This window comes from Penicillium daleae, assembly GCF_028827525.1.
Source record: "Penicillium daleae strain IBT 16125 chromosome Unknown utg000009l_segment0_segment0, whole genome shotgun sequence".
NCBI classification, from domain to species: Eukaryota; Fungi; Ascomycota; class Eurotiomycetes; order Eurotiales; family Aspergillaceae; genus Penicillium; species Penicillium daleae.
Genome location: NW_026623157.1, coordinates 719,963 through 737,143, shown reverse-complemented (window position 1 = coordinate 737,143; position 17,181 = coordinate 719,963). Strand labels below are relative to the sequence as shown.

The 17,181-nt window shown below is 51.6% G+C and overlaps 7 protein-coding genes across 7 annotated transcripts; 3 read left to right on the top strand and 4 right to left on the bottom strand.

The window, feature by feature from the left end:
- Window positions 1-668: 668 nt before the first annotated feature.
- Window positions 669-1,994, top strand: N7458_011476 (TauD/TfdA family dioxygenase; the record flags this gene model as incomplete). The annotated part of the gene is made up of 3 exons (XM_056914858.1): window positions 669-971; window positions 1,030-1,295; window positions 1,370-1,994. The coding sequence occupies 3 exons, from the start codon at window positions 669-671 to the stop codon at window positions 1,992-1,994; spliced, it is 1,194 nt and encodes a 397-aa protein (XP_056759612.1).
- A 647-nt stretch (window positions 1,995-2,641) lies between these two features.
- On the bottom strand, window positions 2,642-5,511 carry N7458_011475 (anaphase promoting complex subunit 2; the record flags this gene model as incomplete). Its single annotated transcript, XM_056914857.1, has 2 exons — window positions 2,642-4,951; window positions 5,005-5,511. 2 exons carry the CDS (start codon window positions 5,509-5,511, stop codon window positions 2,642-2,644), a joined length of 2,817 nt encoding a protein of 938 aa, XP_056759611.1.
- Window positions 5,512-6,107: 596 nt separating this feature from the next.
- On the bottom strand, window positions 6,108-6,620 carry N7458_011474 (V-type ATPase assembly factor PKR1; the record flags this gene model as incomplete). The annotated part of the gene is made up of 1 exon (XM_056914856.1): window positions 6,108-6,620. One exon carries the CDS (start codon window positions 6,618-6,620, stop codon window positions 6,108-6,110), a length of 513 nt encoding a protein of 170 aa, XP_056759610.1.
- A 1,520-nt stretch (window positions 6,621-8,140) lies between these two features.
- On the top strand, window positions 8,141-9,923 carry N7458_011473 (sugar porter family MFS transporter; the record flags this gene model as incomplete). The annotated part of the gene is made up of 3 exons (XM_056914855.1): window positions 8,141-8,672; window positions 8,746-9,564; window positions 9,619-9,923. 3 exons carry the CDS (start codon window positions 8,141-8,143, stop codon window positions 9,921-9,923), a joined length of 1,656 nt encoding a protein of 551 aa, XP_056759609.1.
- Window positions 9,924-10,736: 813 nt separating this feature from the next.
- On the top strand, window positions 10,737-12,158 carry N7458_011472 (BCL5p; the record flags this gene model as incomplete). Its single annotated transcript, XM_056914854.1, has 1 exon — window positions 10,737-12,158. The coding sequence occupies one exon, from the start codon at window positions 10,737-10,739 to the stop codon at window positions 12,156-12,158; it is 1,422 nt and encodes a 473-aa protein (XP_056759608.1).
- A 215-nt stretch (window positions 12,159-12,373) lies between these two features.
- Window positions 12,374-13,729, bottom strand: N7458_011471 (uncharacterized protein; the record flags this gene model as incomplete). The annotated part of the gene is made up of 6 exons (XM_056914853.1): window positions 12,374-12,681; window positions 12,742-12,820; window positions 12,977-13,190; window positions 13,255-13,347; window positions 13,417-13,455; window positions 13,632-13,729. 6 exons carry the CDS (start codon window positions 13,727-13,729, stop codon window positions 12,374-12,376), a joined length of 831 nt encoding a protein of 276 aa, XP_056759607.1.
- Window positions 13,730-14,473: 744 nt separating this feature from the next.
- On the bottom strand, window positions 14,474-17,079 carry N7458_011470 (uncharacterized protein; the record flags this gene model as incomplete). Its single annotated transcript, XM_056914852.1, has 2 exons — window positions 14,474-16,666; window positions 16,759-17,079. 2 exons carry the CDS (start codon window positions 17,077-17,079, stop codon window positions 14,474-14,476), a joined length of 2,514 nt encoding a protein of 837 aa, XP_056759606.1.
- Window positions 17,080-17,181: the final 102 nt, after the last annotated feature.

Here is a 17,181-nt window from a genome sequence, read left to right as displayed (position 1 = left end):
GTTGATCTTTAATCCAACATCCATCCCATTATCCATATGCTGTGACCTACGAGATTCACATAGCCGCATAGGAATTGCGATTCTACAAATAACAACGCCATCCATACTAATGCGCCCAGCTCAAGGTCTCTATATCAATCTGAGGTGTGGAATTTGTGCCTATACGGAGTACATAATCTCACGTAACTTAGTTAGTTAGTTAACCACCCGAAGAGCGGTCGTAGTCATCACAACATCGACCCCCGCCAATTGCGCCATCCCCCGCCCAAGTCTCCCAATCAACTCGACTCGGCCACTCAAGCGCAACCACCAAGACGTTGCAACTCCATTCGGCATAATTATTTTGGTAAGTGTACCGCGCGCAACATCCGTGAAACCCGTTTTACCCTATTGGAGTTCTCACTCAGCATGTCCTGTCCTATGAGAGTGTGGAGCGCAACCCTCGCACGCCATACTGGCGACTCGATTCCTCACCTTTGATAACCCTCACAGACAAGACGACATTCCATCTCGCCGTTCAGATCTCGGCCGGGACTGTCAAATTATAAATAGGACTAGCGCCTCCTCTGCAGGTCATTATCACGATATAATTCAACCCTCTTTTTCTCGTATCTCTTTTCCCTTGTTCGACCTGCCAAAAGCTTCTGTATTTGCGTCTCACATCTATCATGGCTCCCGCTCTTACAGATGCGCTTCCTACAGCGCCCCATAATTTGGCTGGTACTGCTCCGCTGGATATCTTTCCCGATGGCTTGAAGACGACTGGTCAACATCCCCCGCTTTACGATCATATTGTGCCCTTTGAGCGCTTCCCCCGCGAGATCACTGGCCCCACGGTATGGAAGGCCGAGGATTACCGCGAGAACCCGGAGAAATGGACACATAGATTCACGGAGGAGCAAGTGGAGGAGCTGAGCATCGCCGCGGATGCGTTCCTTGCTTCCAAGACCCCTCTTACTGGTATCTCCAAGGTAGGTTTCACAGCTACCTAGCCGAGGTACATAACTCGTAAGCTTACTGGCGATCTAGTCCAACTTCATTCTCCCGAAGCTTTCGAAGTACTTGGAAGCTCTCCGCAAGGACATCATCGATGGAAAGGGCTTCATTCTCTTCAAGGGTTTCCCCGTCGAGAAATGGGGCAATCACAAGTCTGGCGTCGCATACATGGGACTGGGCACCTACCTGGGCTACTTCGTCAGCCAAAACAGCCGCGGCCACGTCCTGGGCCACGTCAAGGATCTCGGCGAGGACGCGACCCAGATTGATAAAGTGCGCATCTACCGCACAAATGCTCGGTATGGTCCCGCCCGCACTACCTACCCCCAGAGTCACCCTATTTCGATCCAAACTGCTAACCCATTCCGCACAGCCAATTCTTCCACTGCGACGACTCCGACATCGTCGGCCTCCTCTGCATCGCCAAAGCCCTCGAAGGCGGCGAATCAGACATCGTCTCCTCCCACCACGTCTACAACACCCTATCCGTCGAACGCCCCGACGTCCTCAAAACCCTCATCGAACCCATCTGGTACTTCGACCGCAAAGGCGAAACAAGCAAAGGCCAAGACGAATACATCCGCACAAGCGTCATCTACCTCGAACGCGGCGAAAACGCCCGCGTCTACACAAAATGGGACCCCTACTACGTCCGCTCCCTCACCCGCTTCTCCGACGCAGGCATCATCCCACCTCTCTCCGACGCCCAGCAGGAAGCTCTCAAGGTGCTGGAGGAGACATGCAACCGTCTCTCGCTGCATATGATTCTGGATGTGGGCGATATCCAGTTCTTGTCTAATTCGCATATTTTCCATGCGCGGACCTCGTATACGGATCATGCGCCGCCCACGCCGAGACGGCATCTTATGCGGTTGTGGTTGGCGACGCCGGAGAGTGAGGGCGGTTGGAAGTTGCCGTTTTGGGATAGTAATGAGAAAAAGAGGGGTGGCATTCAGGTGGATGATCAGCCGCCTGTTGCGCCGTTGGATGCAGAGTAGATCTGATGATATTATGTGTAAATTTCTGTTCAATGATACCTTTTTTCTGCCCTGCTGTCTGTGGTTTACTCTATACTTCATTGGTGCGCCGCTGGTATCTGAACAATACCACTTAAGGACTGGCTATGTGGCTGAATCCAAAGTAGAGTACTCCGTTCGTTCTGGTTCTTTGTTATGGATAGCTGGCGCCTAAAGAACCCGTCAAACCTACGCCCCTGGGTGTGTAGTTCATCCATATGTTGTAGGATGTCATATGGAAACACTACCTATTATTAATGTTTTGTCGTACGAAGACTGAAGTGAATGGTGACGAGTGCTCTGAATATTCATCAACATCTCAATAATTGCAATCTACGGCCTGTCTGTGAGTCATGGTAATGCATGGATGCTTGATCCAAATTCATCTTTCAATTACAAGTATCGAGAGTGATGTCAGGTAAACAGCAGCAGGAATCGATTTACTCACTTTTATATTACGGGGTTGAAACCTGCGGCTCATCACTAGAAACGTGCATCATATCTTCTCAAATTCAAATACAGTCATAATTCATACAACCTAGGGTATAGGTAATCAGCCGCTCCAACCTAACGCCAATCAAATGCATATTCCTGACTTTCACCTCCCACCCCCTTCACACCCACCCCAATCAATGTACAAGCTTATAATTCCCACCGCTCGCAATCTCCAGCTTCCCCTGAGACACCATCCCCGCCAAAAACTCCCTCAACTCCTCATTACTAAACGGAAACCCACCCGGCACAACAATCTTCAGCATCATAACAATCCGCTGCAGCGGCATCGCCCCCTGATTCGTGAGCATTCCGACGATGAACTGCCAATAAAGGTTCATCTTCTCCATGGCCGCAGCCTCGGCTGCTTCCTTGGCTGCGACTGCTGCTGCGGCTTCAGCGGCGGCTGCTGCAGTGGATAAATCTCCAGATTGTAGATCTGCTTCGCCGGAATCTGCGCCTGAGACGCCGAATTCGTCTTCGTCTTCGGAGGGGAGGTATTCCAGGACGCTGTATTCGTCGCGGGATGATTCGGTGAGGATGCGCTTGCTTACCCAGAATAAGCAGGCAGAGCGGACGAGGGCGGGTGTCATTTCTAGTTGTTCGGATAGATTGGAAATGGTTCGCGTGGCGTCTTCGTCGTGGTCGGAGTGGAAGGCGTGGATGACGGTTGCTTGCCAGGTGGTGACTTCTTCTGAGAATTCGCGATCGCCTAGTTGTAGTTCGACGAGGACTTGGCCGAGCCCGTTGCGCCAGGTAAGTTTGCGGGATGCCTTGAGGGTTTCGAAGCCAGCGGCATATTTGCGCTGTAGGGAGACGATTTCGTCGGGGATCTTGAACTCTTGATCTTGAAGCGTGGGCCAGAAGAAGCGTGAGAGGATTTTAGAATGCAGCTCCGGGGCAGGTGGCTTTGGTGGGCGCTTGACGTGGCGAGCGGGCGGTTTGTTTAGACCTTGTTCTTTGCAAATAGACTTGTCGACTTTGCGAGAGTCTGAAATGTCGTGGAGCATTACTTCGCACGCTTGTAGAGCCGAGTCCCCGAAGCGCACCTTAAGCAACTCGAGGACCGAAATTTCTTGGTCGTAATTCTTGCGCTTTTGGAGGAGACGGTCGCTGAGCAAGGTCTGGAGTTCTTTGACGAAGGTTTCTTTTGAGTCGAATAAGCTGACTAGGCTATCGATGACGTCGGAGCTCTTTGACTTGCGATAGTCCGGTGCTGCATCGACGGGGTCGGGCATCCAGTTCATATCATCCCAGTCTAGTTCACTGGTGTTGTTTTGCATAGAGAGCTGGTGGGCCTTAGATAGCTCGGTCGACAGCTCGACTAGGGTGTCATTAGCGTATGTCGGGGTCTTTGCGCCGGCCGCTGTGGGCTCAGCCAGAAGCCCACTGACTATGACCTTGATAGTATCATCACGGTCTCGTAGATACCGCCGGATTGGCCGAGCAATGCGATCCAAGAGAACGCCTTTCGGGTCGAGCAGATGAAAGGCCCGAATGATAGAGATGTACAATTGCAAGATCTCAACGGTCGAGGCACCCGGGTGTAGCAGTCTCTGGTTCAGAATTGTAATGAACGACTGTGTGACATGAGCTCGAGCAGCAGGATGCGTGGTGAAATGCCGGAGGTCTTCCACAGCCCCCGTACTCGCTGGCCAATCAACGATGACATCGAACAACTCGCTGGTACGAAGAGCCCCTAGCCGAGCAATTCCTATCTCCTGCCACTTTTCCACGTCGCCAAAGCTTACATCCAAAGAACTGGGAGGCTGACTTCCGGCGTGAGGTGTGTGTATGATCGCCAGAATCTGTACAGCCAGTCGTGCGTAGACATTCTCAATCCAATGTCGTAGATGTTGCGGCACTGATGACGGCGTCTCCCATTGACCCGTGTAGGCGGCGCGGACAAAGTCGGTCATCATAATATTCATCACGCTGGCGAACACCTTTTGCGCTTTGTCCCCGCCAAGCCCCACCTGCTGCAGACCATTGAGAAACGCGAGAAGACGGTCTCGAGCCATTGTAACCTGTTCATTTTCACCCTCGGTCATCAGATGGGCTCTCGTCTCCGAGGTTTCATTCTTCCAGTCTTCATACGAGACTGAGTATTGCGGATCGACTTCCATCTTATCCTCGCCACTTTCATCTTCGTTTTCATCTTCACCCGTTTCGCCCGACTCTCCGAGCAATGTGTCGATACCCAAAATGATCAAGGCATCCTGTGCCAGCTCCACACCCAGAAGTGGTGATATCTTGGACCACGGCAACGAATAAGAGACCACCGTATGGAACCCACGTTGCAGCTGGGTCAAGACTCTTCCCTGTTCCGGCGCTTGCAGTAGAGGCAGTAGATAATGAACAACGGGCGCAAAGTAGATGCGACGAGCAAGCTGCAAGCAGTCCACAATTGACCGCAACAAACCCTCTTTCTCGGGTGTTTTCAAAAGCTATGGATCCGTTAATACTAGGTTGCTATACGCAAACGCACGTCCAAACATACCTCATGTAGTCCACTCCGAAGATTCCCCAGAAAGTGCCGCCGTATCTCATCACCATACCAGTCGATCAAACTCTTCAACCCTGTCGCTCCATACGCCGTACTGCCCTGCTGTTCTGCCGCCGTCAAATAAGACAGTGCCTCGGCAGTCTCTTTCGACGGCGGACTCAATCGATTCCAATCCTTCAGCGCATCACTTCCATCAGTCTCTCTCGCATCGTAGATTGGGGCGAACCCTTGGTCAGGAACGGCCAAAAAGGCCGTCACTGCAGACCAGGCCTGGTCCCACGTTTCTCGGTCTCGAGCTTCAGGAAATTGTTCTTGCTGAGGCGAGGCCAAGGAGGCCGTTTTCACCGTCGAGGAGGAAACAGTGGATTGGAAAGAGGCGAGTTGCGTTTGGTCGGGGTCAGAGCTAGAGGCGAAGAGTGGCCGAGTTTGTTGTGACGTGGGGGAGAAGACGGAGCCGAATACGCGTCGGCGGCCCGCATTGAGAGGGACGGGGGATATCATTGTGGTCGGGGTACTTTCAGCATGGTGGAAGGAAGCTGAATTCGATGTTCAGCAAGCCCAAGTTGCGGGAAGCTGGAGGTGTGCGATCAACAAACGACAATGAAGTGTGTTTGGAGGCTCGCAACTTCGAAAGCGGCGCGTAGTCACGTGGCCCGTGACGCTGGTCGCTCGACCATCAACTGAGTGTTTACATTTGGGTTTGCTTCGAAAAAAAAAATCAACATTTGGGGGTATAGATTCTGCTGTAAGAAAGAGATGTCTACTCTAATAGCTGAGATGCTACTCAGAGTGCGCCGAGGTTGACTCTGTGAGAATCGCGTGGCGTCTCCAACATGGGTAAAGGGAATAAATAACGATCCGCGAAGTAAAGACAAGTGATGAGAGCTGATGAACGCTGTGTACGACGGAATCCAAGTCCGACGAACAAGGTAATGCGAGACTGGTCGTATCAGGTCGTGTCGTGTCACCTCGGACATCATGTCCGTAGAGGAAAGAATCAAATAAGAAACCACCTCTGCCCTGAAGGCCCGCAAGTCGCTGCTAGGCTTGGGGCAGCCAAAGCCCACCCCTCAGAGTGCCGGTGCTCTCTCGCGACCTCACGCCTTCTTATCCTCGACCTTCTCCCACTCGCTATCTGTGCTCCCATATCCAGAACTATCGCCGCCCGTGCTCGGCCGCTTCTTGGTATCGCGCTCGGTGGGTTGTAGTCTCGCGGAGGCAGTCTCGCTGCCCGTCGCAACGGCGGACGACCCAGGAACCTTCTTTGACCCTGCAAAGGACTCGGTCTCTGTCTCACTGTCGGCGCTGTCCACCACGCCGGAATCCTTCTTCCTATCTGTGGACCCAGCCTCTGTTTCGGCCTCCTTTTCCCTTTCAGCTTCCTGTGCTGCCTGCGCGAGCCGCACCTCGTGCGCGAACCAGTTGATGGAATACCAGAGCCCTGCGCACAGCACTGACAACGCAACGAAATGGATGCTGTACGTGGCTAGACCGAGGATGAAGAGAACGAGCTGGAGGGCGGCGAAGGTTACGTTGGTTGCGATCAACAACGTCGGGGTGGGGCCCGGCGTGAAGACGCTGGACCACAGCTCTTCTATGAAGGAAGCCATGGTTCTGGGGGTGGGTAGTGTTTGGCGGGAGTCTGTGTACTTTCTTTGTGCAGGAGGGATTCTCGGCGAACGGTGGCTTGGACTGCGGGGGTCGGCAGCAGGAGTGACGTCGCTGGAGGGGTCGGAAACTGGTATCCGTTTGGAGGAGAAAAGGGAAAGAGAAACGGGGAGAGAGCCAAAACGAGGATGCCAGTAGTCTCACTGGATTGCGGGCTCGGGGACCGTCTTCCGAATGAGGACCAGCCCAACCCGCTCCACCGCGGAAGAAGAGGGGCCAGTTTCGTAACAAACAACAAAAAGGCCACAAGAAACAACCACTAACTCGTTGGAGAATTCCGGGTGGACTTGTTGAAATCAGACCCCATGGGGAAATCACTGCTAGTTAGCTAACGAGTTGTTGACTTGCCCGTAAACAATAATGACCGTGTAAGTCAGGTTTGCCCAGCACAGCGATCAGATGCGAACATCATTTGTATGCTGTAGTCGCGGGATGTCATCATGCTGCCACGCCGACGAGAACCGGCCCGAATGAGAGTATCTGGCCGGATATTCGAATACCCTATCACATCTTTCGAGTGTGCCCGATGCTCATCTGCAGGGATCTGCCTCTTGTGAGCGGCATTTAGTCCCAACCTGGACTGGTCTGAGCAAGTAACGAAACTCTCGGAGGGAGCCCGAGATGCGCGGGATCCACATCGGCCAGGCTTGGGAAAGTTAGATGCTCTGAATGATCTTGGTATCTTGGGTTTGCAGGCGACTTCAGAGATTCTGAGTGTTTCTCGAGAGTGAAAATCAGCAGGTTCCAGTGAGATGGGAGATTCGCAAAGAGACTCACGTACCTAAAGTCACCCACTATCATCGAGTCTCGTGCAACCATTGAACATCATCGAACAAGACCTTCTCCAGCTTCGAGCCGTGTTCAACGGCTTCTCAGCAACGGCTCATTCTCATCCACCAGAATAGACTTTCCGCAGCCAGTCGGCGCCGATAAAAATGGCCTTTCCAATAGCCGTTTTCAAGTGTCAATCGGTTTCACACGATTGACCACCCAATTTCCCCGTATTTCCCCCACGCACGACTCGGGGCTGTGGATCATCCCCATAGATTCCCCTTTGCGGCGCCCCAGCGACCGGTAAACCGCGCACTTCCGTCATCTCTGCCTGTTACCCCCCCAAACTGGAGAGAGAGACTCGGGTTGTGCAGGGTCCCGCAATACCGGAATCGGTCCTTGGTATCACCAGCATCCAATCACGGTGCTTCGGTTTGTGCAAGGTGACCACGTCTGCGTAAGGAGGAGGGGGAGGAGAGGGTGATAGTCGGGAGCCTGGCCAGGGCCACGCAGGACAGGGAAGATGCGAGCTGAGGCTGGTATAAATATGGCCCTGGGCCACGCTAGGTTCTGAGGGTTGGACAGAAACGGAAATTTCCTCCTCAAAGAGGTGAAAACCGCCGAGTACTTCCTTTTTCATCTTCCTCTTCTTTGCTAGAGTTGCGCTTATAGACCTTGTTTTCGCGTGGGAATGGCAGACACGGTTGTAGACAAGGCTGAGCTGGGCAAGGTATTCTCGCCAGACACTCCGCTGGAAGGCTTCACGCATCATGCAGAGGATATCACGGCTGACCGGGAGCCGTATGGCCCGCCGGGGTTGAGAGGTCTGGTCAGCAACCCGTTTGTGTTGATGTGTGCGGCCTGTTCCACGCTGGGTGGTCTCGTCTTTGGCTATGATCAGGGTGTCGTCTCGGTCATCCTGGTGATGGACCAGTTCTTGGAGGAGTTCCCGCGGGTCGGGGGCAGCGGTGCTGGATTCTGGAAGGGACTATTGACCGCGATGATTGAACTGGGTGCACTGCTGGGCGCTCTAAATCAAGGCTGGATTGCCGACAAGATCTCCCGTCGATATTCCATTATCGTGGCTGTCGTCATCTTCACCATTGGGTCGATTCTTCAAACTGCCGCGGTGGGATACCCGATGCTCGTGGTGGCTCGATTGATTGGAGGTTTGGGAATAGGAATGCTGTCCATGGTGGCTCCCCTCTATATCTCTGAGATCAGTAAGTTTGTTCTCCTATCCTCATTTGCAAGATATGCAAACTGATACCTTTTCTCTCTTTCTGCTGTGTGTAGGTCCCCCAGAATGCCGTGGAACGCTGCTTGTCCTCGAAGAATTCTGTATCGTGCTTGGTATCGTAATAGCTTACTGGATCACGTTTGGAACACGATACATGGCCGGTGAATGGTCGTGGCGTCTGCCCTTCCTCTTGCAGATGATTCCCGGCTTCATCCTCGCGGCCGGTGTGATCGTCCTCCCCTTCTCACCACGATGGCTCGCCTCAAAGGGTCGCAATGAGGAAGCACTCCAAAGTTTGTCCAAACTACGTAACCTGCCAGCCTCGGACAGGCGCGTGCGCCAAGAGTACATGGAAATCTTAGTCGAGGTCCGATTCCACCAGGAAATGAATGTCGAAAAGCATCCGAAGCTACAGGGCGGCGGCATCAAGAACTCGATCCTGCTGGAGATGGCCTCTTGGGCGGATGTCTTCAAGAAAGGCTGCTGGCGCCGAACTCACATCGGTATCGGCATCATGTTCTTTCAACAGTTTGTCGGGATCAATGCCTTGATTTACTACTCTCCGAGTTTGTTCAAGACGATGGGTTTCGACACCAACATGCAGCTTATCATGTCGGGCATCTTGAACGTGCTGCAGTTGGTAGGTGTGACGACTAGTGTCTGGACGATGGATACTCTGGGTCGCCGGAAGCTCTTGCTTGGCGGGTCGGTTTTGATGGCCATCTCACACATTGTCAATGCAATCCTAGTCGGTCTGTTTGGCTCGAACTGGGAGGGACATCGGACGGAAGGATGGGTCAGTGCAGCATTCTTGCTGTTCTACATGGTCGCTTTCGGAGCTACATGGGGCCCTGTTCCATGGGCAGTACCCTCTGGTAAGCTCAGGTGATCCGGATACCTGTGATACCCAACGCTAATGAATGTTCTAGAAATCTTCCCATCTTCCCTCCGAGCCAAGGGTGTCGCCATCTCTACTTGTTCAAATTGGTTGAACAACTTCATCATTGGTCTTATCACCCCTCCTTTGGTGGAAGACACGGGCTACGGGGCCTACATATTCTTTGCTGTATTCTGTGTGCTCTCCGGCATTTGGACATTCTTCTTCATGCCGGAGACTATGGGTCACACACTCGAGCAGATGGACCACGTGTTCAAGGATAACTCTAGCGAACATGAGCGGGAACGTAGACATGCTATCGAAGCGAGTGTGTTAGCTGAACGCGAATATGCTTGAAGTGGGGTTATTTCTGTATAGATATTGAGAATTCATCAGTATTTCAGGCCTGACCTATCAAGAGTCCTGCTCTCGTCCTTCGTTCCAAAGTCGTGCTTTCATTATAGCTATTTTGTCATGGCCGTGAGTTTCCTGTCAGTCGTCTCAGTCGTCTTCCTCGTCCTGCTTAGCATATTTCCTCTTTCTATCAGGCCTAGAAGCCTAAGAATCTCCAAATCTGTTCTTTGCCAGATTGGCCATGGCTGCTACACGGAGAAAGCCAGGATCAGAGTACTGCCTCTGGTCTATTGCCCAGAAACTTACTATGATCCTGCTTATTGGAGATCCTCTGACATCTCATCAGATCTTAGCTTCATCAACATTCAACACATCTCCAATCGTCTTCTTGAGTTACTACATTCTAACAGTTGGAACGATAGGAAAATCATTCAATGCTAATTGCATAAACATTGTGTAAAGAAGTGTTTCGAATGCCTAAATCTCCGACCCAATAACGTGTGTCTCAATCTTCATGCGTTTGGGCTGCATTTAAAGTTGCCGCGAACCTTTTTAAGCTTAGACTCCGAACCTGACATAAAGGGCCAGTACTCGGCCCGGCGAAAGTATATCACCGGCTTACCCTACCGTCAGCACGAGGCTGGCTTCAGCTGAACAACTCCTCGTATTCTTAATTCTCTTCAATCCTGGTGTATACCATCTCTTTCGTTCCAAGCTTGCTACCCCTTTAGATCTCTAACTTGTTTTTACACGGCTTGCCAGCCGATCTATTGCCAATGGCGGCCGAGACCAATGGAAGGAATCTAGTCCCAACAAATGGTGACATCCACAGCGAGGTCCAACTCGTTCCCCCTGAAACCCTTAGATCAGTGGCGGCCCCTGGAAAACATTCGATCGCTGTTGTTTCTCGTTGTGCGCGAGAATCTCAATGAAGAAGCTATGCGAGACTCTCTCGATCGACTCATTAGAGATCATCTGCCAATTCTTGGAGCTCGAATTGAGCCCAAAAAGACCGATCTCGAATATCGTCTACCTAAGCCTTTTCCTCCGGCTTATCTTTTGTTCGAATGGACAAACAATTCAGTAAACTCCTCTTTGGAGGATATCAATTTGTTACCCAGAGGGCCTCCATCTACATCTGGCCCGTTCTTTGCACCCTCCAATATCCCAGATATGGAGAGGGAATGGATACCGTCCACATGGCCCGTGGAACGCAAATACGAGAGACCCAATGCACCTTTGCTTTTCGTACACATCACTAAGTACACCGACAGCACGATCGTTGCATTGAATATCCCACATGCAGTATCCGATCAACTGGGCTTTGGAAGCATGATCAATGCTTGGATGAGTGTTCTCCAAGGGGAAGCTCCGCCAGAGTTTCTCAAGGTCTCGTTGAATGCGCTCGACGGTCCCAAACTTTCGCAAAGAGAGCTGCGAATGAAGGGGAAATATCGCATTCTCAGCAGTCGGGAGCAAGCCACGAAGCTTATTCCTTTCATCCCGAGTTTTGTGCTGGACTCGAAAGAAATTCGAAAGACCCTGTTTTTGCCAGTCGAGATTGTCGATGGCCTACGCGAGCGCTGTATGGGCGTAATCAAGGCAAAATACGGCGAGGAAGCTGCTAGACTATCTAACACTGATGTGATAACTGCGATCCTCGCCAAGTTCGCCTTCCTGGGCCGAAAGACCTCGAAGATGCTGACCCTTAGCACGACTCTTAATATTCGAGGACGTCATCCTGCTCTTCCAGCGGACAAACCCTATCTTCACAATGCGCTATCCTTCGCCGTTAGCCGTCTTCCGATTGCAAAGACCTCATTAGCGGAGGTAGCTTACAAGAACCGCCTTGCAGTCAACGAAGAGCTTCAATTGAAAAATATCGAGCGCAGCTTGGCCGTCAGCAAGGAGATGTACAAGCGGAAATACCCCCTTCATGTCGTTGAGCCATCGGATCTCAGCTACGCGATCACACATTGGTCCGGAGCATGGCGCGATATTGACTTTGGACCGGCTGTGATGAGACAGGAGGGTCGCGAGTTGGATGCCAGTCAGAAGATCGCAGCAGTGCCTCTTGTCTTTGGTCAATCCCTTCAACGCAATTTTCCGACCAGATTTAACTCTCAGATCATGAGCAAGGCAGATGGGGGTTATTGGTGTGATTTTACTGCTATCCCGAAAACAATGGCCAACGTTGAGAGTCTTCTTAAGTCGGATCCTAAGCTGCAGACTCTCTAAGGTCTGTTGCTAATCCGAGGTTGCAGGGTTCTCCCGGGAGATCCCTGGATGAAACCGGGCGACCAATTGATAGCATGGAAGCCACTATTGGCGGCAGGAGATGATGCGTGTAGGCGCAGCTTTATCTTCTAAGTTACAGCAAGACGATTAATATTCGAGGCCATGAAGTCTCACTCCTATATATGCAAATCTAGCCCCGATGTGTATTCAGTTCCTTATCCGCGTCTAGCATAACGGCCAGAATGCCATCCACCAGTATTACCACCATCTTGCGGGGCAGCCAGCTCTGGTGTATAATAGTCATAGCAGAGAACATCACCCTTGGTGTTGAGTAGCTGCTCCAAGGTTGCGTTCCCGGCAAGTTTGCCAATGTTGATCTCAAAGTCAAGAGTCACATTCTGACCACTGTAATCAAGTGGCTCAATAGGACCGCCGACCTCGTGGAGACGACGGGGCAGATCCTTTTGCTGCCAGTTCCAAAGGACGCGATCAATGTTGCAGTGATGCAGGAAGAACAGAGGGTCTACGTATGTCAGTATATAAGCTATTGAGAATGTTGCCAGTCAAGTGAAGGTAGACTTACCACCAGGGCGATGAGCGGAGTTTCCAAGTGTGCCAAGAACACCGCCGACGCCAAAGGGGTGACTGCCGTGGATGTTGGGCTGGAGAATCTGGGAATGTTCTCCAAAGCACGGGCAAATGAGGTATAGTCTGGCTGGCTCTCAACATGATCAACAATACTTTGACGCACAAAGTAGTTCATGATCCAAGGATCAGTCACGGCGCAGTCAGTCAGACTGGCCCTTGGGCTGTCCTACATTGATGAAAAATTTGCCCTTACGGAAAGGACCATCTTGGACACATCCACCACCAGTACGGCCTGTGAGGTCGAAGGGATTCTCAGCAGCAGTTGCAGACAGGAATGGTTTTCCGTTGCCACCGAATCCGTATTCGCTATCGAAGATCTCCGTCTCGAAGATGGCCATCAATGAGTTGTCCGTAGCGGAGGCATCGAGGGCCCAATTCCAGTATCTATTAATCATCAGTCAATATTCACATCATACCTAATAAGATCGACACTAAAGCAGATACTTACGGCTGGGCACCCTTGTAGCCGCATACCCCTCTTAAGTAACGCTCATAGGTGCGGTAAAATACCGATGCCATAAAGCGAAGTGACCCTAATCGGCTGTGATCAGCATGATCGACAAAGAGATAATAAAGTCAAGAGATCTTTGACATATGGTGTGGGACTTACCACCCAGTGAATGTTCGGAGTCTGCTCTGAGTGAGTTGCCTGGAAACTTTGAAAAAGATTGGTAGCATTTTCAAGACCTCCAGTGACGTCCCGGCTTGTGGGCCAAGCAAGTCACTGCATTGGGATAATCCAAACGCTCGGACTTGGTCAACTCTCTCCTGGTTGAAAGTCAGCTTCGTTCCTTGAAGATTACATGTATGAGACACGTTTCTTACCACTCTTTGCGCTGGGGAGGGTTCTTGCACTGAGCAGCCAAGGATTCCCCTGTCAACAGCAAAACACCGAACAACAAAAGCAATTTAGAAATCTGCATCTTGGCCACTGCTTTTTCTGAAACGCACACAAATCCACAAATTCGTCTTCGAGAAAAAGAGGGAAAAGGCTACGTTTTATGAGGGATTACTTGTTGGAAGGAGGTCTCATGGCTATCACTTGTTCGGCAGTGAAAACCGAAGCCTAAGCCTGGCTCTTCTAGAGAGGCTTGTTAGCGTGTTGGGCTAGAAGCGTGGCGAGATGAGCAAGCGCAATTCATCCAAGACATCCTGCTCGCGAGGGGAGCCTCGGAGGTAATACTTTCGTCCGCCAATTAGTGGTTGAGATGAAAAGTGAGCAGATAAAGTGATATCACGACAGGACACAGTTCGAAAGCTTGTTATGTATAATTTAGACTGGAATTTTATCAAGTTCTCGCGTTTTGTGAATGGGTTCAGAACCCTCTTACATACTTGATCAGGAGTTACCATTCGAATAGTGAATGACCAGAGTTCACAACAAACACTCGGTTCATGGAAATCGGGCAGCTAAGTATCAGACCAGGCAAGCTCCATAGTTTGTTGCCTTGGGTTTCACTACTGATGATTTACGCAGTTAGAATTTCTGATAATGAACATAATTGATCCTAAGCGATGTGCATATGGTATCTTAAAAACAGAATCATCAAAGCCCATGCATTCCCAAGCTCCACAACTATCCGACGCCTGTAAATGAAAGGGAGCCCAGAGAAACCAGAGTCGAGGAAAATGAAGCAGCGTAAGCCAAAAAGGGAAACGGCGCCTCCTCAAATCACCCCATGCCGAGTCTTGAAAATAGATATCTTGTCATCGTAAAAGAGAATCTCTTGCAGACGGAACCGCACTCGCGATACGCTCTCGTCCTCCTGCTCGGAGTCATACCCGTCAGAGAGATCGCTGGATAGGCGATCCGAGTCATCTGGTGCGTGGAAGTCGTGATCATCGCCCGTTGGGCCCATCGAGTCATCTTCGGAGATGCCGTCTTCGTCTGCATTTGAATGGTGATCCGCTGCATGCGACTCGTCAAACTCCGGCTCGCTTCCGTCGCGACCTCCCTCCAAGATCTGATAGCATTTTGCTTGTAGACCGATGTAGGTGATTTTCAGGTCTGGGCGTATGCTGACGATGTCTAGCACTTGAAGAGCGAGCTCTTTCAGATCCCGCTGGACGGTATTGCCGATGTGTGTTAGGTAGAGAGCGTACAGTCGTGGCATATTAGGGAGTCGTTGGAGGAAATGATGCCAGTTGCGGTGGTCCATTGCCATTCCTAATTCCCGTAACTGCGGCATGCGACCACCTGTGACGAACGAGATCATCTCGTGGTTGAATATCCACTTCTGCCACCGATTGGTTGTGATGTCGGGGGCGGTGATGAATCGCTCAGATGCATCAATTAGGACCTTTCGTAGACTCAGCCGGTGCCTGCGGAGTATGTGCTTGTAGATGGCATCGATGGGGACGGATGAATCGTAGTCAGGTGCTTCGTGCAAGTACACGCTCTCTAGGGTATTAGGAGCAATGGCCTCCTTGATGAACAGCATCAGATAAGGGGAAACGGTATCCGTCCGTAAATGCTTGAGGTTGAGGGAGTAATCTGTGGCATCAAGGCTTTGGCGACGATCGCCTTTGTGTTGCTTGTTAGCTGGTACAGGCGGAGGAGCATATTTTCGGCGCAAGGCTCTCCAGAGATTCTCATGGTCCGTACATGCCATCAAGGTAAGAGTAGTGAGCCGGGTCCACTCGATGGTTGGTAGAAGAGTTGGCATATGTAAGGGGATTCGCTCCAACTCAAGGACCTGGAGATTGAGTTTATCACTATTCGTATGAGTGCCATAGAATGGCACACAAGTCTTGTTAGTGGACTTGGGAACGCCTGCGGACGATAGAGGTCCATTTTCATTGGCGGGCACTGAAGACGGCTGTGTTTCACTCAATTTCATCCTTTGTGGAGCTTCAGATTCCCCTTCGTTAGATTGCTCCATCGACGGAACATACGTAGTAGGTTCCGAAGGCACCGACTCTTCAACGGTGGAGTCTGTAGAGGCGTCCTCTTGCTGGGCGGGTCCATCACGCTTAGACAAAATACTAAGCACACCGCCAACCCTAGGCCACAACTTCGGAGAGTTGAAGGAGACATCGTTGTCCTTAGCGCACCGAACCCAGGATAGCATACTGGCTTTTGAAGAGATCCCAACCCGCAATTCAATCAAGCGATGACGAGACCGCTCAATGAGGGTTGCAAGCTCATCCACATAAGCCGATTCATCTATGTCGAGAACTGTTACACTCTTGAGCGGCGGCAACACTGATAGCGAAGGGTGCTCGATATGGGTGTTCTTCAAGGAACTGAGTAGCCCCGACAAGAGCGAAGTATTGGGGCGTATTAAATGCTCCGAATTGTCATGCCAGCGCACCCAAACACGCTCCAGCCGACACTCATGACCCGGCCGGTTGGCTAGTGATGCAAGAGCAAGCCAGATCTCACGGACTACACCCGTCGGCATGTCCCAGATGAATGCCTCCAGATTGACCATCCGAGCTACTGCCAAAGCCACGAGCGTTCCTAGCATCTTGCCCACCTCCCTATTCACGGAGTATTCCTGGACCCAGCTCAACGGGCCATTGCCGATCGAGAACGTGCGGGTGTATTGGGCATAGTAGTTTCCTCGTCGCGACTGGAACCCGGGAGCGACAGCCTGCGACTCGCCATGTCCACAATGCGCGCAAACTTGTGAGAATTGATTGGATCTCGGCGGCGGTATCTGATGGAATACATCCTCACCCATCACCAGTGTGGACAATCCGTAGGACAGAGCATCCACCCCGGAGTAGTCTTCAGTCGAAGGGTTCAGCGACTCAGGCCAGACAATATCAAAGCGAGAGTACATGTGTGGGATGGTGAGGTTGTGGAGGGCAGAGCATGTTAGTGCGAGGGAAGTGAGGTCGTTCGTGTGTGTCACCTATGATGGAGCGCGTATGTTAGCTCGTTTGTCCCCGGCATGTTATGGCAGATGGACAACGGAGATGGACTTGACCAGAACCCCTCACGAACCTCTTTGACGATCTCCTTCAACACATCCAGAGGCAAGTCTAGTAGCTCCATCTTCTTCTTCTCAGGCTTCGACATCGAGGTCTCGAGAATCGAAGCATCAGTGCCAGGTGTACAAGTCCGAGTCGCGCTGTGGTGGGCCTGATTCGGGTTTGGCGGGGTGTCAAGTTGTAGCTTTCCAAGTGCGGAAGAGAGGCTTTTTGCAGTGCGAGCCTCAGGTTCTGCCGACGGTGTGTTTTGGCTTGAAACAAGGTCCTCCTCATCTGACGACAACGCCTGATCGGAGGCTGGCCGATCAGCCCTATCCAAGCTTGCATCCGCCATTGAGGAGACGCGGAGGATTCCAGGCGCTAAGTCAGGGTGAGGAGGCGGCAGTCAGGGCGCCACCAGATAGCTAGAGCAGACCAGTATGAAGTCCAGGGCCGT